The sequence below is a fragment of the Hippichthys cyanospilos genome, chromosome 9, assembly GCF_059441005.1.
Source record: "Hippichthys cyanospilos isolate Australia breed blue-spotted pipefish chromosome 9, RoL_Hcya_1.0, whole genome shotgun sequence".
NCBI lineage: Eukaryota > Metazoa > Chordata > Actinopteri > Syngnathiformes > Syngnathidae > Hippichthys > Hippichthys cyanospilos.
Window position 1 is genome coordinate 13,806,458 of NC_142377.1, and position 27,131 is coordinate 13,833,588.

A 27,131-nucleotide genomic window follows, 5' to 3' on the forward strand; every position below is an offset into this window, starting at 1 on the left:
GGAGATGACTGTTAGTTTCGTCACACTCAGAGCAGGATCGCTGCTACTTTGCACCTGATAGACTGGCTGGGTATGTTTGAAAATTAGGTGGAACAAATAAACACACATGTTCCAAATGACTCAATTCCACCGAATTGGCTTTGTGTTTTATGAATATCCCTGGAGCCACCGTTAAAACTTTGTCACATGATGAGTCTGAGTGTCGCATGTCACAGCCCCTCAAAAAAAATCCAAAAGCAGAAAATTGCTGTTGTCATATATTGAGTCACAGCTGTTACATGAGCTCAGGAGTTTTAGAAAGCTGCATTAAAAAATGGTGTGGATTTGGCAGGTTTGGGATTTTCAAATGAGATGGCACAGTCAAGACAAACTTGCCTTCGAACACGTGTGGTTGCTGGAATGTACATTGTGTTGTACAGCATGCGTGGCATATACAAATATCTTGAAGAAGTTCTATATTAATGGGGTGGTTTCCCAAACCACTACATCTAATAGAGTGTATATCTACACACATACACACACACACACACACACACATACAGTATGTGTGTGTGTGTATATATATATATATATATATATATATATATATATATATATATATACACACACACACACACACACACAAATTTCCCAGTAAAATGTTACAGTATATAATACACACACATAAATACTATTTATACATACATACATATACATTCAGGATATACAAACACACATGCTGTATGGATAGTTATACACATATATACATACGTAGTATACATCTAGACATATATATGAATATGCACTAATTTCCCTTTAAAATAGTACGTTATAAACACACACACAGACTATATGTACTTTGTGTGTGTTTGTGTGTGCGTCCTCTCCAACTAGTCTAAACACAGTATTTAGATTTAAATTACGTTTGTGGATCATGAATAAAATGGAAAAAAATCCTGTTATTTGTATTGTTTTCGGGCTGTTTTTGCCCCTTAGTTGACTGTATTAATAAGGAAATAATGGTAACGCGGTGTGATGGTTGTATAGACCACACAATGGCTGTGATCTAGAATATGTAACAACACAATTCATCCATCCATCTTCTAGAGCAAGGATGGGCAAACTACGTCCCGTTGGTCTTTTTAATCCGGGCGCCTATGATGGCACAAAATTAAGGTTGGTTTCAATGATTCCATTCATTTCATTTTGACCTATGACAGACTACCACAGTGGGCGCAATGACATGATTTTGCAGTGTCGAGAAAGAATGAGAGAGAGCGAGAGCAAATGAGCCATTTTTAATTATCGCTCTTCTACTGGTCATATCAGAACACATCTGCAGCATTCTACTACTTTAGCTAAGTTTATGTATGATATGTACTGTTAACAAATGCGTTGTTTTTTTAAATGCATAATATCTTGTTGCTGTCCCAGCCCGGCTGTCAAGCCACAAAGTTTGCCGACCCCTGTTCCAGAGCCACCAATCTTCTCGAGGGTCGCTATTCCAGGTGTGTTCGGGCAGTAGGCGGGGTAAACAACATGAACTGGCAGCCAGCCAATGACAAGGACACATAGATGGATGAGCATTGACACTCACAAACATGCCTAAGGGCAATTTGGAGTGTCCAAATACATACATACCATGCATGTCTTTGAGGAAACCGGAGTACCCAGAGAAAACCTGCTCAGGCATGGGGAGAGCATGCAAACTCAACACAGGAAGGCCTGAGCTGCAATCAAACCCGCAACCTCTCAAAGGTGAGATGTACGTGCTAACCAACCACTCATCCACGGGGCTGCTCTCGTAGTACCGTTATGTATTCTGTTAATATATATTAAGATATTACCGATTTATTAACATATTCAACGTTATTCTGCGTTTTGACGCGCAGTACGATTAGAAATCACATTAGATGACATACCTTAGCCAGAATATTTGGATCCTCAATTTTCAGGCTGACATGTGACGTCAGTGGGCTTTTTCATCAGAAAAATTGGCAGCTGATCCGCTATGACAAACTGTGGACGGGTGCCAAAAAAAAGAAATGCTGTCTGTGCCGTCACATTTTGTCAATTAGAGGGAAAGGGTAGCTCCATGAGGTGCCTCGTAAATCGCAAAATAACCGGAAGGTGCTGTTTTTAAAGCTAGAAAAACGACTTTTTAGAGTTTCCCATACTAAAGACTGCCCGGTTCATTATTCTTTCATAAGCTGTCAGCACCGTTTCATGTCTGTTGCTACGTCAGATGCGGGATTCGTGAATTGGCACGCATGAATAGTGCAAGAGCTGGATTCGTTCCAGTATACTTCAATGTTAGTAACAGGTTGTAGAAGTGGGACATTCCAGGAAGTTCACCTTGAGATCAGGGGAAAAGTCTGAATGAAGATCTGAGTGGTCAAAAACCGTTATGAAATGACGTTACTGTCAAAAACAAAACAAACAAAAAAAGACAACGTTCAAGGTTTCCCTTAAGTTATTGGTTGTTTGGATCAACAAATTTGGTTAAATACATCATATAGTGCAGAGGTCCCTAACCATCGGTCCGCATGCGCCGCACCTGAAATAATGAACTATTTCCGTTTTATGTATTATCTGAAAGTATAAAGTATGTATAAAAACTCACTTTCTATAAACTCTGCAAAACATTTCCCTACTCAAATATCAGTGTTTGTCTCGTATGATATAGGGACGTGGCTATCGGGTCGTCAGATTTTTTCTTAGTGAAAAACAGTTATAAAGACCAAATAAAGTATTTCCACTTGCTGGTCGACGTTTGTTTTGAAGTGTGGTTAGCAGCACTCAAATTTCCTCTTGACACTTTAGACAAACCTTTGCCAAAAATTTTGGTCGAGGAAAAGAACTCTCAAGCAAATTTGAGTCAGTAGGAATTGCAATTGTTTCATGCTGTCAGCATCAAAGTGTTTTATGTCTGTCACGCCTGCCGATATGGAGACACCGAGCATCACTAAATCAATTGTTAATCCCCTGAATTGGCTAGTCGATGTGATTTCAGAACAAAATTGTGCTGTATTGTTTTAAGAGTTGAAGTTGAGAGGCTTGACAAGCAGGAACAATTTTAAGTCACAAAAAGATCGCTTTTTTTTAACATTTCAGTTTGCTACATGATTCTGAAATATCCAACTGGCTCATATTAGCTTTGCCATTATTATCATCCATTTTCTTCCACTCACCTGGAATTATTAGGTCATGGAGCCAGCGGCTTAAGAAAAAACGCCCAGATTTCCTTCCGGACATTTCGTCAAGAACTTGTGGGAGAACACCAAGTCAGTCTTCTCGCCGCCAAAATGTCGTTCACTGCCATTGACGAATATACAGTACTTGTTAATTACAGGTTTCAACAGTGATAGCGGGGCAGCGTTTGATCCTATACTACACTGCAAATGTCGCTCTTGCAAACAACTTTACTGATATACAATCACCAGTAGATGGCATTGATGCCCAATTTTAGATTGGAGATTGAAGAAAATACCCTGAAAATGTCAAAATGCTCTAAAATGGCCAGAAGTCAATAAGATAATTACTTTCATTCATTTCAGATGCAGGACTGGTTTGTGTGTGTTTTCTTTTTTAATTGAAAGCAAGCAGACAAGAGTATGGCAGTTGCAGCTGACAAGGGGAAAAAAAAAAAAAAAAAAAAAAAGACCGACAAATGTGCATAAGAAAAAAGTAACTTTTTTTCCAACCAATATTTTTACAGTGTGATATTTGTTGGTGCCACATAATGTTGGTGTACTTATAAAGAGAAGCAAAAGTAAATGAATGCAACCGTTCCCATGATCCCAAGTGAGCAGTGAGGACTTGACTGGAGAGAACACTGAAGAGGAACTATCAATTACACCGTGTGATTGTGACAAAGTCTTGCTGGTGGTGGGTCACACGCTGCTGCTGCTGCTGCCCCCCCCCCCCCATGCTCTTTAGTACTTTGCGACAGGATGTTTGGAGGTGCACTTGTAAAAAGAAATGAAAGAACGACAGCTTGTAACCACTCGTGTCTCAATGCTCTCCTCACAAAAAGATGCCGTGAGGAACACACACGCATTTCCCTTCTCTCAAATACACTAAGCAAACAAATACCCAACACCATTGGCAAAAGGTCCAAGCAGTGCTTTAAGCTGACAAGTTCTGCATAGTATTAACCTGAAATCGGGCAACCAAAAGATGATGTCGCTAAATGCCGAGAAACAAAGTCAATAAGGCATGTGCTAAAACGTCTGTAAAAATCAGTGAAAAAATAGAATTGAATCTTTTTCTTTTTTTCCTTTTTGCTACGTGCAGGTGGCGCTACCTTCTCTGCCCAGTGACTGGACCAGTAATAAGGAACTCTTAAGGCAGGTCAGAGGAGAGGCTACAGGTCAAAATGGCACAAAAAGCGCCCTGGTGAGAACATTCACTAAGACAACCAGAATCTCAATCACACAGAAAATGAGCAACGATTCCCTGCTCATTCCAGTCAAGGCGGTCCTTACAATCCTCTTGTCAGCTGAAAAGAAATTTGCTTCCACTGTTTGTATGTAAAAGAACTCAGGCCTTCCGTTTGTTTTGGGGATTTAGCTTTGGTGTTTAACATTCACTTGTTTGGGCTGGACATTGCGAACAGTGGGGGCTGCATGTGCTCGAGTGCTGAGCACAAAAGCAGTTTGTGAGAGAGAGGAATTCCACAGTGCTTCTCCTCACCTTTAGTCCATTCATAATCACTTCCCTCATCTAAAACCACAGATCGAGAACCTCTCTGGAAAAGGGAGTTCAAATTCTTAAGAAAACAAACAAAAAAAGAAAGCACTCTCCAACACATTAGACTCAACCATAAAAAATAAAACACTGATAAAAATCCATGCGGTGCGACTCACACGTCGACAACTTATTGCTTCCTTTTTACAAACTGTGTGCGCAGCTTTCAGTGAGTAGCAGACTGAGCGTCCGCCATGGCGTGACTGGCTTTCTTCCTCCTCTTCGTTAGGAGCGGATTAGTGGAGTCCGCAATGGTTTTAATCTTGATTTGCTCATAGTCAACCCTCATGGTTGCCAAGGCACTGGTCATTTCCTCCTGAGAGAGAGAGAGGGGGGAAAAAAAAAAATGAGCACGGTCGGCACATTGGTCAATTTCAGCAGACAAAAAAAACAAGCGCACGACAAACCTTGACATCCTCCCACGCGTCCTTTTCTTCCTTTAATACCCGGCTGGTGTGCAGCGGCGTCTGAGGAACCTCCATCGATTGCTGCGGGAAGACATGCAACAATGCGATCGCATTAGTGGACAGTAACTTCCAAAAGTATCGGACTGATAACGAGGGAGGATGTTTACATTAATCCAAGGGTGATTCATAAACTCTGTGATGGTCATCCTTTGGGTGGGCTCCGTCTTCAGGAGGGTCCTGATCAGCTGTTTCGCTGCCATCGGAAAACACTTCAAGTCAGTCAAGGGGAAATGCTCATTTTTGGGTAAGACAAATTTACCCCCCCCCCCAAAAAAAAAACTGGAAATAACCCATCACATTTTCAGGGTTTTATGATTGTAATAAAATTCTGACGAGAGATGTGCAAAGTTTAAGTTGTTAAACTGTTGACTAACTCCTCTTAATCAGGAAGATCTTGAAAAAGACATTGATAAATTAATTTTTAAATGAACCGGATAAAAACAAATCTAAGCTTCAGATTTCACAGAAAGCACTGTCTGTACCTTTAGTAAAAGTTTTCTGATGGCAATACAGAACCTTGAACAATCTAATGTGGCTTTTAATGATATTATACAGGTTAAATTTTCACTCATCAAAATGATCATGTTTAGCTTTGCCAATATCCTCACCTTCGTCTGATACGTCAGACCACTCAGGATTGGGAAACTCATACTGTCCCATTCTAATCCTCTTCTTCATCCCGGGGGAAATGGCTAGACCGTGGTTTGAATAAAAAGGGGGGTACCCGCACAACCTGCGGAAGAACCACAGTCACAGGTTGCAACAACCAAATGATTCCATGGATTGCAATGTTAAAACTTCACTTACAGGATGTACATAATGACACCTAGTGACCACATGTCACAAGATTTGTCATACTTTTCTGGCCCCAAAACCTCTGGTGCTGTATTAAATGATAAGACAACATGAAAGATTTGAACAATGTGGAATCATGAGCGGGCGAAAATCATGCATTTAATACAGAAAGGAGCTCTTACCAACGTAGTACGGTGTGTAGCAGGGGGTAGCAAGAGAATTGTGTGAGGTGGTTTCCTTAGCAAAGCCAAAGTCTGTGAGTTTGAGCAAAGCGTTGGGCCTCTTGCTTGAATACAGTAAATTCTCTGGCTGCAGGAAGTTTCGCATCAATTACTTCAAGGGGCGATACTTTTGACTTCTTGGTCCAAACAGAGAGAGTGATGGGATACGACCACACATACCTTAACATCTCTATGCGCAATGTTGACAGCGTGGAGATACTGGATAGCTTCGCCAATGTTCTTCATTATGTCTGATGCCTCTGGTGTCAAGAATAAACAGGTTTACATTGGATTAATACAGTCCATCTTAAATATTTGGGGGGTGGGTCCTTTATTTTTGTCATGTGAAGTGTAATTGCGATTAAATAATGATTGGCATCGTTTAATTCAGGCACTTTGATGCTTTTTTCATGGTGTTTTTTTCTTCCCAGTTTTAGACTAAACTGTAACCAGCATAAATGTTGTAAAAATGTAGTTAATAGCTGTTAATTTTATTTACTATTATATTTTGTTAATGGTCAGAAGGATACAGGTTTAGGTATGCTTATACAATTTCTACAGATAATAATCTGATTTATAGTCGGCGAGTCGAGGGGGGAGCTGAAAGGTTTTCTCTTTCCCGGGGGGGGCTTTGCAAAATGTAATTAAGAAGTACTGGATTAATGTTATCTAAATAAGTGAGCACAGTCGTAATTTCGGAAATGCAGTCGGTGTGTTTTATACCTCTCTCTGTGAAGGCCTGATCCCCTCTGTCCTGGATTCGACTGAAGAGTTCTCCTCCATCCATACTGCAACAACAAATGCATTTTCAATTTTGGGAGTGAGACAACAAATCATTCAAGTTTTATTTTACATTAACACACTAGTGCCATGGCCATCAAACACATACAGCGGTATTTATTAGGGCTCGGGGAAATAAGAAAATAAAAAAGGGTCGATGGGATGGGGGGTCAATTCCCAAACTCTATTATTCAATGGAACAATCCAATGGATAATAAATCTTGAAAGAAATGATAGTGACTGCCCTGGTATTTATGGAACACACCATATTGTTCATGTTGCAATGTTGCAGTTGTCATTTTATTTTGCATGCTTTGGTTTCTGTGAACAGTAGGTAACAGTCAAACGGAAATAAGTGATGCATGAGAAAATGCTAATCAGATGGATTTACATGATTCATTTAAGATCGTGTTCTTTATGACTGAGTTTCAGGTGCAATCACAAAGCCACGATTTTGGGGTTTGTGTGTGAGACCAAAGATGCATGACTGCACAAATTATTTCTCAGAGCATCCAGGTCAAAGCGTGGGCAGTCTTTGAGCATGGGAGGGTGTCCTAACCACAATACACTTCAAATTTCTCGAAATCTCTCTTTCACTATAAGCTTACTGTGAAATGCAAGTTCAGCAGCTCAAACATGGCCTTCCCAATGATCACCAGATTACCCTTTGACATTTCAGACATTTGGGCCTTCCCTCTGCGTGTCTGTTTTTAATGATATGGCACCAGTGAATACAGATATCTGACACCATCACAGCACTAAAACCAATGTACATGTTGTACAAAATCCACATCAAAACACATGAGAAGAAACAGTAATGCATAAAATAAGCTCCTGTTCCAACAGTAAATTACACAGACAAATTAGACATAGAGCATTTTAGGTAGTATGTTCAGAAATGTGGGGAGAACGTTTGGTGACATATGGTATCTTTCCATAACATTATCATGTAATCTGACACCCAAAATCGCAAAAAGTGTACCATTTCAAGACCAAGTGCGGACTACCGCTTTTAGTGATGAAAAATAAGGTTGCCTAGTTGCAATTGAAACCACAGACATTTATCCACAGACATCTGAGAATCTTATTTAAGATTTGTCTCATTTTGACACATCTACCTTACATTTATGAAGTTCAGGATTGAATCCCTGCTTCAGTCATTGTGTGCGTTTGTGTGCCTGTCTGAATTGGTAAACTCACCACTCCATGACAATGAGCAGGCATTTTCGACTTTGATAAAGGTTCTCGTAGACATCAATAATCCGTACTATATTGGAACAAGGTGATGCCCTCCAGTGGAGCTCAACTTCTCTCCGCGCTTTTGAGCAATCCTGCAGCATCTACACAGCAAGTCGGAAAGAACAGATTAATAAAGACCAAGCATGGGGGAAATTCATCAATCACACACTAGTCTGGATTTGCACACAGGACAAATGAAGGTAAATGCTGCCACCGTTTGGAGAAACACAGACCAAGCATTGCCGAGCTGCTCTTGTGCGGAAATGCCGCCTTCTTGCGGGGAAACTTGGTCAATGCACATTTTAAGGGGTGCTGTTTTTTTTTTTTAACGACTATAATAAAAAGCCAACAAAAAGTCTAAGAAAGCAACGCTTTTTCTCATTTTATGCTTTACAATCGGAATCACCATATCAAAAAAAAATTTATATCAAAACTTTCAAAGAACATGAACCTAATTATAGTACTGTACTGTAATCTATCTAGTTTGAAAAGGCTGAATACAAATTGAAAAAAGGGATGTCTTAAGGCAGCAGACAGTCTGATCAAATATAGTCCAAACAAGTTAGGAAGACCTTGAAAAAAAAGTATGATTATGATCGTAATGTAATTTTGGAATAAAAAGATGTAAAAATAAAGTTGGGAATGTATTCCATACACGTACTTCTGTATTGTTCGTGCCAAAGTGCCAATTTAATTTTTTTTTAATTTGGAAAGTGATGTAAGATGTTCGTAAAAGTTTGAAAATATATTTGTGTTTTTTAGTTTAAACTGTTAATTAAAGCATTGTAGAGGTGGGTCATTAATTAGTCATGGTTTATTACCGGGGTTTGGTCAAATAGCATTACTAGTTCTCTACTTTGTTTTACCATTTTCTTTTTCTAGTGATGAGTTATATATTAGGTTAGGGTATATATATATATATATATATTATATGTAATTGTCATTTAGTGTTATTCATTTGCATACTTAATATATAAAAAAATTCAACAAATTTCAAGATAATTCAAATAACATGAAATGAAGACACATTTTAAACGGGTTAAAATAACCATCAGCATCCGTAGTCAACTTTAAAACAATCATTTTCTGTTTTGTCCAGACCTCAAATTTCAACGTGTTGTTAAAACGTCAGAGGAATTAGCCAGTGCTGTAAGAAGAGGAGCCAAGGCCATGAACTAAAATAGAAAACGCTAAATCTAAATATACCCCCCACCCCCCCCCAAATACTCACGGAGTTATCATTCAAAAAATATATACAGACACCTCCATTACACCCCCACTATTGTTTTTTTTTCCAATAACTGTGGACTGTCCATCTGTTGTGGGCCCTTTCAGACAAAATCCAGAAGCCCGGTGAGAAGGAGGGGCCAGATGGGCACACAATGCATTTCCTAATGCAAACACAAAGACACTGGGGTGATGGGGTGAGGGAAGGATGCAGGAGAGTCCACCTGCCACTTGAGCCACGGCTGGGTGGATCCAGAGAAATCACACTGAAGGGGTGATAAGCCAGTGAAATTGGGTGGAGGGGAGAGATTACTTTTAAGCTTGAATCAGTCAAAAAGCCGCTTAGGGGTTCAACAACAATCCAAGAGAAGACGTGTTTCTGTACATTTGCCTTGAGTAGAGGCAAACATGTTTGTGTCAATTGGACAATCTGATTACCGATATGTCAAACTGTGTACAAAATTTGTGATGAATGAAGACTGTGTGGACTGTAAATTCCTATGAGGCCATACCTTACAAATAGAAGCAGTCACTGTGTTAATTAGAATCTAAGTAAGCAACAATGGGATATGAAATCAAAGGATACAATTAGACAGGTTGTTTCCCTGATGTGGTAATAGGAGATATTGCGATTCTATTCTATCAGTAAAACCTTATTTGTACTTTAAAATATATGACAATGGCTCAGAATGGCATAATATGTTAACTGTCCAGGGACAAAACATATTCATAAAAATGAGTGCTTGACCTCGAGGGGGAACAGAGAGTAAAATCGACACAACAAATGAGGAATCAAAAATAACTTTTCCTCTTGATGGCCCACGAATGTAACACTAAGTGCATTTGCTTATAGCCTTAACTTATTTAAAGTAGAAAGTAAAAACGGTGCCAAATATATCATGCCAGTTTCTTGCTGTAGCAACCGCTGACGGATAGGGACAAGGGCCGAAACTCAACCTAAATCAATCCAAAAAATACTTCATAAAGAGAAAAAAAAGCAGCTCCACAAAATAAGTCACATTTTTAGGGGGAGAGCTCTGTCTTGCGCCCAAACTCCTTCTTTCGTAAACTTTGGTGAATTAAAAAAAAAAAAAAGATGCACTGATTCTCTCTGACCAAACACCTGTCCTGCTCATGTACTCATTTCTCTCATCACTGTGAAATGGAAGTCTTGAATAATCATAACCCCTTTAAAAAGTCCAGGAACTCAAAGGTTCCTGGGGTTTCTGGAGTTCCAGGCAAGAATTCCAGGGGCGTGGGGGGCAGTGTGCTCCCCTTCCTGTCTACGGTGAAAAGTACACGGTGATAAGGGCTATCTGCACTGACAACAATCGACGGGCGTGGGGCCTGCTGCAGTTTGTGCTCGGTCCGTGTTCTTTTTGGGGACTTGCACCATGAAGAGCTTGCCGGATGACACGGGAAGCGCTCGCCGATGGCGGGTATCGGTACGCGTTTCCTTGCCCCCCAGCATGTACTTTGAGATGCAGAGCTTTTAGGCAAGTGCATGCCATGGACGGGCACCAGCTGTGGCAAGTTTCTGATCCCAATCGACGGGACACAAAATCTGTTTCAGTCGGACGTGGCTGCACTTGTGATCCGTGTGTTCTTTCTGGAGCTTTGGTTCGTGGATGGAATGTTGGGAGGCATTGAAACGCTTACAGAGGGCGGGCGCCGGAAAGGCTTTCCATCGACGACTCAACTCTGTGTCTACTCGTGAGTATTTGGGGTGACAAGGACATCCAATGCCAGTTTACTTCAACAACGAGGAGCAGACAGAGGGTAAACTCGCGTTCGGTGGGTGTTTCCAGGTCCCCCAGCATACTGTTGATGATGAAAAGCTACGAAAATAATACATGAACTGAACACCAATCGTAGCATTTCTGATGCAGATCGCCAAGGACGCTAAGTTGCTTCAGTCATTGTTCACTCCTTGTATTTTAAAAATATTTATGAGAAGAGGAATGCGATGTCACATTGCAAATGCGAACTAATATTATATTCCTAAAATACATAAATTGAGCTTGGCGGGAATAGTTTCTTTATGCAAGCCACCAGACTGTTGAACAATAGCGCTATGAGACGTGCAACAACTTGAGCATTAACACCATTTTATCTGAATGTTCCCTTACAGGTGCCAATTTTTAGAATTTTACTATGGCTTTTATCTTATTTTATCATTTTTAAACTTAATATGTATTTTATCGGAGCTTCTGAGCAAAACCTTTTTCACGTGTATACACTTGAGTGTGCCTAGGGGACAATAACTAAAGTTCATGCAGTTTAATCCCAAAAGCAAACAAAAAGGTAAGTGTGGTCCTCATAAGAAGACACAATAGTCTGCTTAATGGATACAAAACACATTTGGTCAAAGTAATGGCTTTAAAAGTAAAAGTGTTGGTTACTAATAAAAGTGTTCACTTTTACAAGATGAAAGTTGTACTTTGTGAACTGAACCACTTGTTTTGAAATAAGTAACAAAAAAACCTGTGTGCACCTACATGTGCACTGTTTGGAATTTAGAAAAACATTTTCATGTGACAATGTCTAGAGGGGTTCAAAAACTTTCAAGCAGAACTCTAAGGCAACATTTTAGACTCCTGTGACAACATATCGCAAGATTTGGATACCAAAAGATTTCTCCTCCCTACAAAACACAAGATCTTTTTTCTTTTGGCAGTTATTTCTCAATGGAGTACACTGAAGAACGCACTGACAAGGAAAACTCGACACTTTTGGTGAGACGTTAAAATAAATGTTATCATACTGAATAGTGTTTAACGGCTTAACAATGGGTGACGATACCAAACAACCTGTTACAGCAGGAAGATCACGTGTCCCGACGTAATACAAACAACCATGTCTTAAAATCCTATTCAATATCCAATTCAGCACACTATAAAAAAAAGGTTAATTACACTGGCATTTTATTGTACAGTGCCTGTTCCCAGCATTCAGCGCAGCCCCTAGTATAAATTGTCGGCTGTCGAGAGATTCAGATGACTGCATGGCTTGATGCTGACAGTCTGAGAGTGGCAGTTCATACTTTTTAACCCTTTCGTGAACAAACCAGGCTGTCTCTGATGTGTCACTTCACTTCTAACGTCACTTCATCCTGATCAAAATGCAAGGGGAGAGAATGATGTAAAACCGGAGTACTGTATACATTTAACTAAATGAAAATGTTATCCCTCCAAAATTACACAAGTTGGACATCTGTTAAGTTAAAGTGTGTTCTTTAGTCATCTGTGTTTGTATTTCACCAAGAAAAAAATTATATATTTATATTACATTTGATTAATACTCAGTCTAAATATCAGCAGCCCTACAGAAAAAATAGGACGTTCCAATTACATTCAAGTCACATTTGAGGATGTTTTGGTTTTCCAGTCAAACAAAAAAGAATAGTAAAATATTGACAGATAGGACAAAAATGGTTTGAACACTCAAAAAAAAAGCCATATACCAATGTTAACAATGACTGTATGCATTTTGTTGAACTAATCAGTATTAAGAGAGAGCTAAGCTAAAGCTGAAAAAAAAGTTCTGCTCTTCTATTTCACATTCGCACACTAAATTCACAATTTTGTTGTAGTCTACTCAGTAAAAAGAAAACATTTTGAAACTGAAAAAAATTATACTAGGCATTATACTACATTTTTTTAAACAATTAAATATTGGAGAAACAACAAGAAGAGTGGATGTTGTCGGACTGTCACCAGGTGGCAAGTGTATACAGTAAAGCCACAACATGCCGTAAGAGAGCAGCAGCATGTCATTTAAAGCATATATGGGGAACAGTCACCCACTTATTTAAGTTATGCATTTCTGTTTGAATAACCACACAGGATTTTTACACAATATGATTCACATGGCGACAAAATTGCGCAACTTTTGTAGTACATCAGAAAAAAATTCCATGAATGGATCAGTTTAATATGTGGCTATCAATCATTGACCAAACAGAGGTTCCCTAAATAGGAGCGTCACAAACGGGTATGCAGGTTTTAGGGAAGTACACCACTTGAAATATTTCACCACGGAAAACACCTGACATGTACATATCATGTCATAGTAATGGTTGATTCGCGTTTTGTGCAGGAAATCGCACAAATTGGGAATTCCGAATGCTAAGAGAACTTCATTTTGTTCTCAAGTGAAGTATGCGTTGGACTTGTGTAGTTATCACAAAGTATTTTCCTTCGGCAAGTTGGGACAGCCCGAGCAAGAAGCAAGAAGGGAGACAATGGGCCCCACCGGATGAATCGTTATTCGGTTCAAAAGTAAAGCCTACCTTGAGTGCATACTTGTCCCCGGTCTTCCTCTGGAAAATTTCCAGCACCTTGCCATTGATCCCAAGCCCCAGCACCTGACTGGTCACCTTGTAATCGTCTATAATGGCGTTCTTCTTTATCTGTAAGGTGGGTCTGCTCAGGAAGGGGAGAAACTGGCCCGCGGGGTTCGGCTGTCCGGCGGGATTCTGTTGCCCGGTTGGGTTGGGAAAGAGCGGCTGGTTCTGGGCGTTAGATAGCATTGTGTTCGTCTGAGGCGAAGCAACAACCTTTGGTGTCACGACTCCTCCGTCCGGCCTGTGTGTAAAAGTCCGTTTACGAGGCCAGGGGCTTCTTCCTGGATTAGCTTCCTTTTGACAAAACTATTGGCGGTGTCGCAACCAGGCCCGAGGAAGCAAAACGCGGCCAGCTTTCGTCGGACGCTAACAAAGTCACTTGCTTAGCCGATCGAATGCTAAACTAGCTAGCCGTTAGCATGTCCATTCGCTCCTATTCTTGACCTTTGACTTTTCGGCTAACAAGTCAGCTCTCGGTTAGCGTATCCATCTCCGGTCCTGGCCGCCACACACCGGTTCCTTCGAGAACACGCAATGAACTTTTCCCTTCGCCTAAAACATCCCAAAAAATGTTTTAGAGGGGCGTGCCGATAAGTGGCTATCGTCGAACAAAAATCAGAAGAGTTGAGGAAAGTTAGGTTAGCAATAAGCAGCACGGAAAACACTTCACTTAACCGAGGGCCAAGTCAAGTCAGTCAGACATCCAGCCAGAGCAGGTTTTACTGGTGACGTCATAGTCTCGTTTTCGGCCCTTAAAGGGGAAGCGCAGTCGTTAGCTGGGGGTCGGTGAAGACAATCAAACGGTATTTGACTTATTTTTTCACATTATTTTAATGGAGTGTGTTTTCGGTATTCTGCGTTTAACTGGACGCTGTTGATAAATTGGACGATATAAGACTTTTACTCAAATGGGATTGCAATCTTTTACCTAAACATAGCGTTTGTTTGTTGTTTTGTGTGTGTGTGAACCGACGGGAGTTTCACTCAAGAGCCACTTGTACTGTTTTGATAGGAAAAGCTGGAAAGATAAAAATAGAGCTGGTAATCTCTATAACCAGCCAGCCCAGCCCCACGGGCACCCCAAGGTGGCAAATGCATTGTACCTACACCATGTTCCCTAATGGACAACAACAGTATTTTTTTAAATACATTTTTTAGTGTCAACTTCGTATTTGGTTCAAACATTTATTTAATATATTTGATATCTAGGTTAAGCTCTATGTTCCGGTACAAGCTTATTTTAGTCTCACAGAATGAAACAATCCCACGCTTGTCGAAAAACTACAAAGGTGCAATAGTAAAACCACCGCCTTACTCGTACCATAATATTTTCCCTAGTAAATCCGCTGTTCACACATTTGTATGCAATTACACCTCGCACATTAACTAATGGTGGCATGGCAGATGAATCTCATAGTTCTGAGGTCCGAGTCCAGCCGCCAGTCTTCATGTGTACCCAGTTAGAATAAGTGGAACAGACGTTAGATGGATAGTAAACCAATGATACTAGTAAGTAGTATACTAGTAATAATACTTATAGGCCCACTTATAGGCATGGGGCACGTGCTCAGAGCCCCCTGAGCCCAATTACAGCACCAAATTACCCGCAAGTAATTTTGCCGCGCTGCAAAATTACGAGTTACATGAGTTGCCCTACTTTTAAAACAAAGTTGTCCCATTACTTTGCAAAAAACTCATCCAAAAGTGAAAAAACATTACTGCTTGTGTGCCCTACTTAGAACCAGTACACTGAATATTCCTCCTTATGAGGAAAAGGGACGTACATGGTCCTTGAGATCAATATCAAGAGAATGGAATAAATACTCTAAAATCCACTTAATCTCGTTTTTATAGTAATGAACCCAGCGGCAATCGCAACTGCAGTTCTCATTCTAACCGCTAGATGTCAGACCTGTCACAGTAGTTGATCTGAACAAAAGCCGTGATGCTTGGATGACATTTAAAGCGTTTATAATAAACGTCTATGATTCGTTCGTTCCGTTTTATGGTTTTGACGGGCGACGACCACCATGGTGACTGCGATAGTAGTAGTCACAAAGTTGGTAGTATGGTTAGCACGTCTGCTTCACAGATGTGAGGTTCTGGCCTTCCTGTCAGACCATCGATTTCACTATTGCATCAGCACTGACACTTGTGCTGAGAATGCAATATTTAGTGTCAACCCGCTCAGATGCTTTACTGGGTATTTTGCGACTCTTAATAATAAACGTATGACGTAAGTTACAGGAGTTTGATGTGCAATCAGTGCAACACCTGTACTCCCTTTATTCGACTGTTGCCAAGTAAATTGGCCAGTTGATAACATAAAGTCAATTATTTAATCTATAGTAGATCATGAATAAATTCTGCCTGCACTGGAAAGGTCTCGTGCACATCACCAGACGTCATCACTTCCGTTCGTTCGTGCCCTATCCTTTAATGACATGAATTAGTCCGTTTTTTTTACATGTAATTATCTTTTTTGTTGTTTTTGAGGACCCGATTTCCCGGAACAATAATAGTATCACAAATTGCAAGAGATAAATCTAACAAGAACATGTATTAAGTGGGCTCATGTGACGTCCCAGTACGTTGTAATAAGTACCGGTATGCTAGAGGCTAAAATTGAGAAGTGCTGGTAGGCAATACTGCTGCGTACTGGCCCACTTAAAGGGACAATGTGTAAGATTTAGATCGTTTTTCATTACGGACAGCAGGAGGTGCTGAATTTACCATTGTCCGTAGCTATAACAGACATGCCAGCCTTGGGAGGAGTGCCACCCCACATGTAATACAAGTTAACGATAGCTAGACCTACAATTATATTTAAAACATATTGTTGATCATTGAGAACACATTTATTTGCAAATTTTGGAAATTTATCATCACTTTTTAATTAAAAAACGCTATAAATCTTACACATCTTAAAGCACTGCATAAAATCCACCCAGTTTGACGCCACCAAATGTGTTCAATCCAACATTAGTGGCACACAATAAGGAGCTCAGAACTCCCAGAGAAAGATTGTAATATCTCATAAAAAATAAAAAGCAAATAACGTTGCCCATTTAAAATAGATGTTTGTCTTATCCTACCCAGCCTTTTCATTTATGTCCATCGTCGTCAACGTTTGTTTTTCTTTGTCTATATCTTTTCACGCATTTGAACTACTGTTGTAACGCCCTGTCGTTTCCAATGATGCCATGTGTTTGGATGGGATGCAATTAACTTTGCCGTCTTGATGAGACACAACTGACACAGCAGGGGACACAATTGGATAGGCTGTGTCTCAGGAGAATATGCACTGTAGCTGTCAATGACAGTGACTGCCTGCTAAGTAAAAAATGGATAATTGTCATCCATCAATGACAGTAAACTACTTAATAAACCAATGAAATGTAGTGATTGTTATTTTTCATATAATTGATCCTTGATGGAGCCCATATTATGTACCCAAGTGTCGGCTACTGTATGTAAATGACTCAAAAGGCCTGCATCTGAATTTGAATTTCAAAACATGGCTGTGGGAATTTGAGATGATTTGACATTATGAATCTTTAACAGACATTTGAAGTTGTGTTGTTAAATTATATTGCAAAAATCATTCCCTTCCAGTCTCATCGAAGTGTCAATCTTGATGTCGCAGGTTCTACGCTACTATAATAATGATATGGCTCAGTCTGGTATTGTTTTTCATCGTTATGTAAGAAAATGTCTCATGTGTCCTCACCCCTGTTCATGGCCATACACACACGTGTACACACACACACATACAACTATTGTGAGGGATCTCTGAAATGTGAGTGTGTTGACTGAGCTTTCACAGCTTTGTGCCGATGAATTAACACCAGTTATGGAGCCGCGATGATACCTCAATAGCCGCAGGTGGACATTTCGGTCGGTACACTTTGTTCATCAACGAGTTCCTCCCCATGGCAAATTTAGAAAGTATTTCATGAAAGCAGTCAACTTTTAAATACTGTTATGATTCCCTTGCGTAGCTGCTGGACTATTTGTCCTCTGAAGCACAAGGAATGTGTGGCCTGTGCACAGAGCTGCAGAATTTTGGAATGCTGACATTTTCATTTTTTCCTCTGCAATGGTTCCCAGGTTTTTGTTCTCTCTCTCTCTCTTCCTCTCTCTCTGTCTCCCTGGCTCTCTCTCTTCGAAAACCTGCATGGAAGACACTCTCCAAGGGCAGTCGAGGCATAGCCACATATCTATCATCTCTCTATACCTTCCGCTCCTCATTAGCCAGAGTCAATTTGGAGCGGTTATTCCCGGCGATTTCTTAGAATAATCTTCCATCAGCGCATGGGCTTGAAACCCAAGCCAGCTCTTGATATAGACCCATGGTCAGTGTTGGCTCTGCTGGAGGATTCTAGCACCTGAACACTTGCGAGCCCCCCTGGCCAGCATGGGACCTTCTGAACCGGTTCACCCCTCTGATGCACGTAGGCACACATATCCCCTCATGATCCCCCCCCAGCTATGATCTCTGGCTCCCTCTTTGTCTCGCCATCGCTCTCTAATTGCTATGTAGAAGACCAAAAACCTATATTTACATGTGAGCTCATTTAAGGCTGCCTTCGTCTTCTCCCTTCAGCCACTGAAATGTATTTGTATACACAACACGACCTTAGAAAAAAACTGGAACAAAATGTCAGTCTGTGTTGCTGTTTATGTGTCGGTTTATTTGCGTACTATTTGGCTCTCATTTATTCGCGCTTCTTCAAGACATCAGCTAACAGTAAAAAAAAAAAAAGAAAGAAAGAAAAAAGCTAGCCATAACTTTCCAGTAATGCGACGTGTGCTGTGGCCATACTCACTATTGTCAAAGACCGGATACTTGCAGGTTTTACATATACACACAAAGTTTCCACAAGGCTAGTGACACACACCCAAGAAAATAGCGGGCCCGGCCGCAGAACCCTCCACAAACACAGATCCGGAAATTCCAAAGTCAAATCACATTTAAAATGCAATATTTTTGTCACGGTTTCAAAGTTGACAGTTGGTGAAAAGTTAGATTAATTTCAGAATAGGAATTATTTGAAGCAAATGATGAGAAAAATATGTAGTATTCTCTAATGATGCATAGAAATGAAAATGCTTGACCAAACCTTTTTTTTTGCACATTGTCTCATGTCAGACAATTGGTGTCAGAAACGGACAAGCAAGCATCCTGCACAGTTCTGTAAAAGATGAAGATGAAATAAAACTGCATACTTTGGCTCTGACTGTTATTGTTCAGTCTTTAAAGCAGAGTAATTTTAATGGGCTCCATATTTTTTGTTTGGTAAAAGTTAGTTAAGCGTGGGCCAATAATAGATTCTGATGGTATAACTTTGAGCAAAGATATCACAGTGTCCCTTTTTTGCATTGCTTAATTGTTGCATTGCTCAGTTGTTGTTACTTCCATTATATGATACTAAAATGAACAGTAATTCGGAAAATTTGGTTTTTCATTATACTTTGATGCAAATGAAATTTCACTCGATTATACGATTATTAATCAAACAATCAATAGAATAAAAAAAATTAAAAAATATTAAATAGTGACAGTTCTAAATGAAACCATAAAAATGACTCATAAAGAATGTTTAATTAATCGAACATATTGGAATAATGAAGGCCAAATCCTAAAACAATAAAACGCTTGCACGTGTCAGTACCACAGGGAAAAACTGCTAATGTGCTTGAAGGTATTTTCAACGCATCCAGCCATTTATTTTCTGTGCTGCTTATCCTCACAGGGTGATGGGTAAGCTGCACCTGCACAAGCCAAACAGAAAAGGCCTGCACCTTGAACAGAAAAAGTGCACAATGCAACAAACTCAGCACATGCATGGACACAAAGGGCACAAGTTTTGTCATCCATGAAATGAGCGACCAGCAAGCACGTGACCACCACGAGAATCCTTTCATTCAGCTTGGACCACAGGTTGAAACATGCCTGGGACACCCAATGTAAAGTGCAACCAACTGAAATTTTTGATGAGGGGGGAAAAAGAAAAAAAAATGCTGCACAACTCCCTAAAAATACCCCCTCCCTCACGATATTCGTTTTCAGGTCAGTAGGGCAACAGTTTGCTAACGTACGTTTGAGCAGTCGCTGTCACGTTTTAGTCACATGGCCATTCCTGTGGCCCTTATTACCCTCCATAACACAAGAGGGCTTTTGATAACAAGAGACAATCATTTAGCCTACTTCTTTAGCCAGCCATCTTCGGTCATTCTCATCTGACAAGAATGCCTTCATTTCATGCTGTTAGTAAACACACTCCTACGCGCCTATTCGCTTCTTGTTCACTTGCGACGTCACATTCTGCTGACCATGCTCCACTTCTCCTGCACAGAGAGAGCCTTTGCAGTTATCGGGACTTTGGCTCACGACGGCTTTCCCCACAGACGCGACAATGTTATGAGGCCCTTTTCTCTCCATGATTCACTCTGGGCCGCTGACCTACTAGTCTTGGGGAGAGGACACACTCTCATAAACTGACACATTTAAGTGTGTGTTAAGCTACTTGCACAGCTGACAAACATACAAGCTGTCAGGCTGCAGGCCTTCATGATGGCCTACCACCAACAGCGACACTCTGATATTCTAATCTGAACCATGGCTTTACACTTTATGTAGAACACCATTGTATATATTAGAGGTGCAACGATTGATTGACAAAGAATGAAGAATGAAATAAAACTATCGAAGTCTTTGGAATTTCAAACTCTTATGTAATTTATTATGAAAACAAACTGATTACTGGAGCGTTATTTCAAAATTAAGGTTTTTACTTCCAGCTGTTACTGTGGAAAACAACTATCAACATTTTAGGAGCGGTCTGGTGGGTGAGTGGTTAGCAAGTCCGTCTCAAAGTTAAGAGTCTCAAAGTCAATTCCAGCTCGTTCTGGCCTCCCTGTGTGGAGCTTGCATGTTCCGCCGTGTGCCCGTGTGGGTTCTCGGGGCAGTTTGGCTTCCTTCCACATCCAAAAACATGCATGGCAGGTGTATTGGGTACCGTACTCTAAATTGTCCTTAGGTGCGATTGGTTGCGTGAACGGTTGCTCGTCCTTCTGTGCCCTGCAATTGGCTGCCAACCAGTCCAGCATGTCCCCTGCCTACTGCCCTAAAAAAGCTGAGATAGGCACGAGCAAGCCTGCGACCCTAGTGAAGATAAGCGGCTCTAGAAAGTGGATGGATGAAAAATATAAGCATATTTTCTAATGTGATGAACCAAACCAGTAATTAAAAAAAAAAAAAAAAACTGTTTATGTTTGTTCGTCCATGTGTGGCAACCAGTTCAAGGTATACCTCGCCCAGCTAAGAAAACGGATGGATGGACCTGCATTTCAAGTTTAGAAAAAAACACTATCAATATTCAATAATTGATCATTTATGTACACAATGTTACTATTTATTGAGATTGATGGGCATTATTTATTTTGTTTACCTGGACTGTTACTCTTGAATATTTTTAGATTTGAGGATGAGGTTGACACAATTAATAAAATGATTAATTATTCGATGAAATATGTCATCCATTACATTACATTGTAAAAATGTATTGCAAAATAATTTTTCACAAATTATACAATTACTATTTACAATTGTTAAATGTAGAAAACCAACAACTAAACAACAAGTATGCAATGCCACAAAAGGATAAAAATGTATACTTATTTATTTTTTAGTTGAGTGAACTATGCTCTGCTAAATTAGTATTCTGGTCAAAATGACGCATGATTTACAGTTTAAAACTTGGGAAATGTTTTGTGACAACACCACATAAAATGACCAAATACGTGTTGAAATATCACACGACACATCAATATGCGTTCAAGCGATGATTTAAAAAACACTCATTTGTCATTTGTCATATTTAACTGGTGTAGTTTAAAAATGGATGATTCCCCTGATCTTGCGAGTTCAAGTTTCAGCTATTTTCTTTTGTCGTCTATCTATGTCCCTCCCCTGGGGAGACCCTTGTAATCCAATAATCCATCCTAATCCAAACGGAGATTATGTGAGGTGAAAGAGCCACTTTGTGCCTGAGATTATCCTTCATGAAATCACTCCTGCATTTCTTTGTCAGTTTTGACCCAATGTGCATGTAGTTTGTTGCCCGTTTGCTTTTATTTATTTGAGTATGGGCACATTGCGCTGACTTCTCAGTGAGCAGCTGTTCTCTTGTGAGCAGCTTCCCCTCGGTTCCTCATCCCTTCCCCTCTCCTGTGTGCATTAGTTGAGGTCAGTCCAGCGCTCTTTAATCCTACCAGTCTGATCCCCATCACGTTTCACCTTCCGTACACTCAACCTACTGCCCCACTGGCCCAACATATCAAGCCATCATCCTCAGCGCAGAACGCTTGTATTTACTGGCCGGGTGACGCCTGGAAGGCGGCCCCGCTTGTCATATCCGTGACGCTGCAAAGCGCAGACTTCTTGCAAAATCCCGCAGACGCTGTGAGGCAACCGGGTTTAATCATCCTCCTCCCTCGGCTCGTCACTCGTCACTTAGCCCAGTGAAACCTGCGCGGAATTACAACTGGACGAGCGGCCATGTGTTCTAAGATTCCCGTGCAGTCGCAATCCCGTACTCGGCAGCTATTTTTAAGCTGCCCAGCTGGCACTGCCTCCCATCTCCCTCCCATCATTGCCGCAGTTGCACACACCCTCACAGACATGTGTGCAGGGTTGGTATGAAGGCCCTCTGCCTTGACTATGTCCTTGTACGGACATATGACCCGCACACCAGCAGGCCCCTCTGGTGTGGCTTTCCATTTGCGGAGGCTTGTCCTTAAACACATACTGTCGTACCCTCGAGTCGAGATCACGACCCGCTGCGCATTATGACCACTGCTTGTTGTTGTGTATAAATATCATCTGCGCATGCATTCGGTCTATATAGAGTTTGTGCGTATAGGACACACATGCTGATGTGATCTGGAGTCATTTTCACGTGGGACAGAAATAGACATCATTTAGTGTACGTTGCCCTTAGTCTATGTCCGCTAAAATATACAACATTGAACGCATCACGTTTCTCGTGTGCATTTCACCATGGACGGGATTAGTAATGAACTCCTGAACCTGGCTAGCTAACGCAGTCAGAGACTACACAGACTAGCATGATTTTCGCCAACAAAAATCTATAATTAATGCAAATATATATTTAGCAAAGTAATTACATTGCATGTTAGTTTTTTTATTTTATTTATGTATTCATTGATTTATTTTTACCAACAATGACTCCGCTGATAATTTAATATAACCCCAATTAATGTCTCTGCTAACCCTAAACATCTTGCAATTTACTATTTTTTTAGAGATGCACCGAAATGGAAATGTTTGTCCGAAACCAAAAATGAGAAATGGTTAATTGAAAACTAAAACAGGAGAAAACACGGATAAAGCAAAGAGATTACAATCTTGAAATCGCTACGCTGTATGTTCATACCTGTCTCAAATAGTGGGATGCGCCTTGGGAAGGGGGGGATGAGGGGGTATGGACTTGTATAAATCCTCTAAAAAAGTCAACATTTGCTGATTTTGTCACGTTTTGGCATGGGTAAGGGTAAGGGTAAGGGTAACCAGCATACAAAAAAGGCAAAGCATATGATGAAAAAAAAACAACAAACAATACTATCATTTATTGTAAAAGTTTATGGGAAACTGTATAATCCAAAAACGTTTGCGATGGTAACAGGTTTGATTTGGAAAATATTTGTAAATACATGGTTGCATGTTCAAATGAGTTTACTCCACAATGACAGCTCCACGATTCCGTAGATATGGAAAGATCACTGTTGATTTATGACCATGGTTGACTTCCTCAGAGGCCTTTGCTCTATGGCGCACAAGTTGTGTGTGTACGTCTTAACTAAGTCTTGGCTTTATGCTAAATTGTTGCCTTCGGCAAAACACGTGCCCAGTAATCCTCAAAGTATAAAAATTACACCTCAAAAAAATCAATTTCACAACAGCATATTTTCTATTATTTCTGGAAACTTGCCACATACAACACAGAGCTTTTTCTGTGGTCCCACAAAGCATTCCATTATGTCCTGACACCATTAACCTACTCCTAATATAGCACCGATGTTCCATGTTCAGCCAGCACTAACACATGAACAGCAGAATCACTGAATTATTGATGCTGGCCTGATGGGCTGTATTCAAAGGTCCCCTTTAAGTGTACTACAGCGTAGGAGTGCTCTAGCGGGAGGGTCACAATGTAAAATACGATCTTCATTTTGGCTCTCACTTCAGTAGGTCAGCGTGTTTCCCGTCACGGGCAGGCGGAAAGTAACCCTCCAAACTCTGACATGGAAAAAGCTCTCAGCACAACAATTCAGCCAGCAGCTGCTGTGAGGGAGACAGGGATGAAAGAACGAAAACGGGACACTGGCGAGAATAAGGCCAATGAGACATGCAAATATAGTCTTACCCACTTGACACAACATTATGGACACCAGTGCAATGTACCCTGATAGGAAAAAGATGGAGCAAAGTTTGTGTGAAACCAGAATGTCCACAGATTTTGCCACATTCCTGAAAATTGGGGAAAAAAAGACTATAGCATTCTTGATTAGATATGATTATATTTAACAAATATTTAACAATATGCAAATAAGATTTTGACATCCCTGGTGCGACCTAGTCCAACAATTATGACCATTAACTACAATGTCAGTAGTATAACAGCATTACATCTTGAACCTTGATTTACTGTACCCCTCCTCTTATACTGTGGGTCAAACTGTCCCATTTGAACGTTACAGTAAATGCTGAATGTATTTTTTTTCTGGCACAAGACCTCTGCTTGGTTAATAACATATCCGATTAAAAATGTCATTGTAAGTGCATTCTAAAATGTCTGCCATTTGTCTTAATTAAGCCAAACATGGCTCAAAGTGACCCAGAAATACTACTGCAATTATTGAGGAAAAATAGTACAGTATATAGTAAATGGTAACATTACACACACACAAACACACGCACACACACACACACACACACACTTTTGGATCAATGAACAAAGCTGCGGGTCATATTGACCCAGAGAGATTATTGATTCCTATGAAAATTGAACATATCAGACTTGTTAAAACAACATTACTATTTTGGATTTCATGTATTTCTGCCACATTTGGAGGGCTAAACACGCCTCGGGTCAATGTGACCCAGGGACTTTATTGCGGTTTCTTGCTGAAAAAAACATAATAGAAGAGTTTATTAGCTTGACATAAAAAATAAATAAATAAAAACAAAAAATGTCTAGTGCAAGTGGAGCTGTTTTGAAATGTGCAAAATGAGCTGAGCACAGCATACAGAGCCGCTCTTGTTGACCAACAGGCATAAAATTTGATTTTCCAGAATTCTTAGCTTGTGCTGTCATAACAGCTACATAAACTGAAGTCGTTCCAAGAAGAGACATTGCGACAAAACATGTGATACCAACTTAAGCCTCATCTAATGCGAGAACTGACGGTGCACGAGAATTTTCTTCCAATTTGGATGAAATTGGAAAAGACAAAAATAAAATGCAACATATACGCCATCTCCCTTCATCTGTCATTCGCTGGTGATTTAGCTGCGTGGACTAGTTTAAACTGTGCTGCAAGGTGGTTTACAAGAGAACCTTACGATATTTACTAACTACTTATTTGTGGGATTTAAAGGGATAGTGTGTAAGATTTAGACCGTTTTTCATTACAGACCGCAGTTGGTGCTTCAGGCGCTGCATTTACCATTGTCCGTAGCTATTACAAACATGGCCGCCTCCAATGCCACCCCCAATGTAATATAATTTAATGATAACTAGACCTACGATTATATTAAGAACATACGGTTGGTCACTATAAGAACACATTCATTGACAAGTTTTTGAAAATACACAATTAATTTTAAATTGAATGTATTCCCTTTGAATGAAAAAATCTAAATCTAAATCTTACACACTGTCACTTTAAGCAAGCTAATGAGCAGCTGTATCGCAATCTGTATCGCAATAACTATGCTAAATTTGAGAAGTAATGATGTTGGGTTGTCTTTCATGTGTTGCCATGGGGACATTCCACCTTGGGTCTATAAGGAGGACTGGAAAGATAACTCTTGAAAAACACATTACGCACACATACTGTATATCGAGTTATATATAGTAAAAAAGACAGACAGTCAGATTCATCTGTGAAGACGGCAGATGAGTCACCTTCTATTCCGGTCCTAACTGTGACCCAGCCAGGTCACGTAAACAAGGCGGGAGGAACTAAGAACCTAATTACAGGCCTAATGCAATATATGAGCAGAGCTGTATTTTTCACCACCTGTAAATACAGTAAGCCCTCCTTCTCAAGCCCTTGCACGTGTCCACAGCTCCATCTCTTACCGGCATTCTGTGGGGAATGATGAATAGCGTTGGGTTGAGTTGCCAAACGGTCTCAGGACAGCCCGAATGTATGACGGGGTTTAACTTGTAAAGACGTGCTCAGCTGCGCGTGTGAGCGCAGCTGTGTCATCGTACGATGCACAACGATGGAGTAGGCCGCAGTCTGATGTGTAGCATGTGGGGACATGTGTCCGGAGATGTGCATGCGCTTGGTGGGGAAAAAGGGCTGGCGAGCTAATGTAGCACGTAGCATGTCCTGTTTCGTCCATGGACTGCCAGGGTCAGCTGTCCCTGTGGTCCACAGCCAGAAGAGCCACACATCTCTCTCGAGTGTGTACGTGTGTACCGTATGTACTCGGTGACCTGGGACTTTGTGAGTTTATTATATTTGTGTGGGCGTGACTGCATTGCATGCGCTCTAAAGGTGGAAATAGGGGGAGAACATTAGCGAGGTTGAGCTGCAATCCAAACACTGGAACAAACCGGACCTTCTTGGCCAGCCTCAACTATATCAGAAGCACTGACCTATATTTACAGCCTGTATTTTAATTACTTGTTCCATAAAATTATACTAATTTATTTCCAATAGTTTGCACTCATAATTCCGTAGCATTTTATTTACATGAACGCTTGCCGCAAGTAGAAGCCACTTGCCTTGTGCAACCCCCTGGTTCCGCCCCCTGGTCAGCATAGTAAGAAAAGCTTGGCGTTGTTTTGGAGGAGAGCTGACCCGTTTGTCATTTTTGTGAGTTATGTAAAGCGTAAATAACTGCATGTAAAGTGTTGCGAAATTCTTGACCTTTAAGAAAGATGACAAAAAATGCATCACAGAAGCTATTACAACTGGGAACTGTTTAAAATGTAGAAATAATTCAAAAATAATGAGTTGAATCAATATTTTTTGCCATGATGATTATAGTGTCTTTAAGATATTTCC

The 27,131-nt window shown here is 40.4% G+C and overlaps 1 protein-coding gene across 2 annotated transcripts in view; it reads right to left on the reverse strand.

The window, feature by feature from the left end:
- Window positions 1-3,545: 3,545 nt before the first annotated feature.
- Window positions 3,546-27,131, reverse strand: part of mapkapk2a (MAPK activated protein kinase 2a) — a 28,032-nt gene continuing 4,446 nt past the window's right edge. Inside the window, exons 1-10 of one of the 2 annotated variants that reach the window (XM_088424320.1) lie at window positions 13,749-14,512; window positions 8,192-8,331; window positions 6,935-6,999; window positions 6,392-6,471; window positions 6,173-6,299; window positions 6,003-6,078; window positions 5,804-5,928; window positions 5,303-5,388; window positions 5,136-5,216; window positions 3,546-5,044 (exon numbers count right to left, since the gene is read on the reverse strand). In XM_088424320.1, the coding sequence (XP_088280446.1) occupies window positions 4,895-5,044; window positions 5,136-5,216; window positions 5,303-5,388; window positions 5,804-5,928; window positions 6,003-6,078; window positions 6,173-6,299; window positions 6,392-6,471; window positions 6,935-6,999; window positions 8,192-8,331; window positions 13,749-13,988 (1,170 nt within the window). In that variant the 5' untranslated portion in view covers window positions 13,989-14,512 and the 3' untranslated portion in view covers window positions 3,546-4,894. Of the gene's footprint in view, window positions 5,045-5,135; window positions 5,217-5,302; window positions 5,389-5,803; window positions 5,929-6,002; window positions 6,079-6,172; window positions 6,300-6,391; window positions 6,472-6,934; window positions 7,000-8,191; window positions 8,332-13,748; window positions 14,513-27,131 lie in introns of those variants that run through there. The other variant, XM_088424321.1, reaches the window with a different exon arrangement.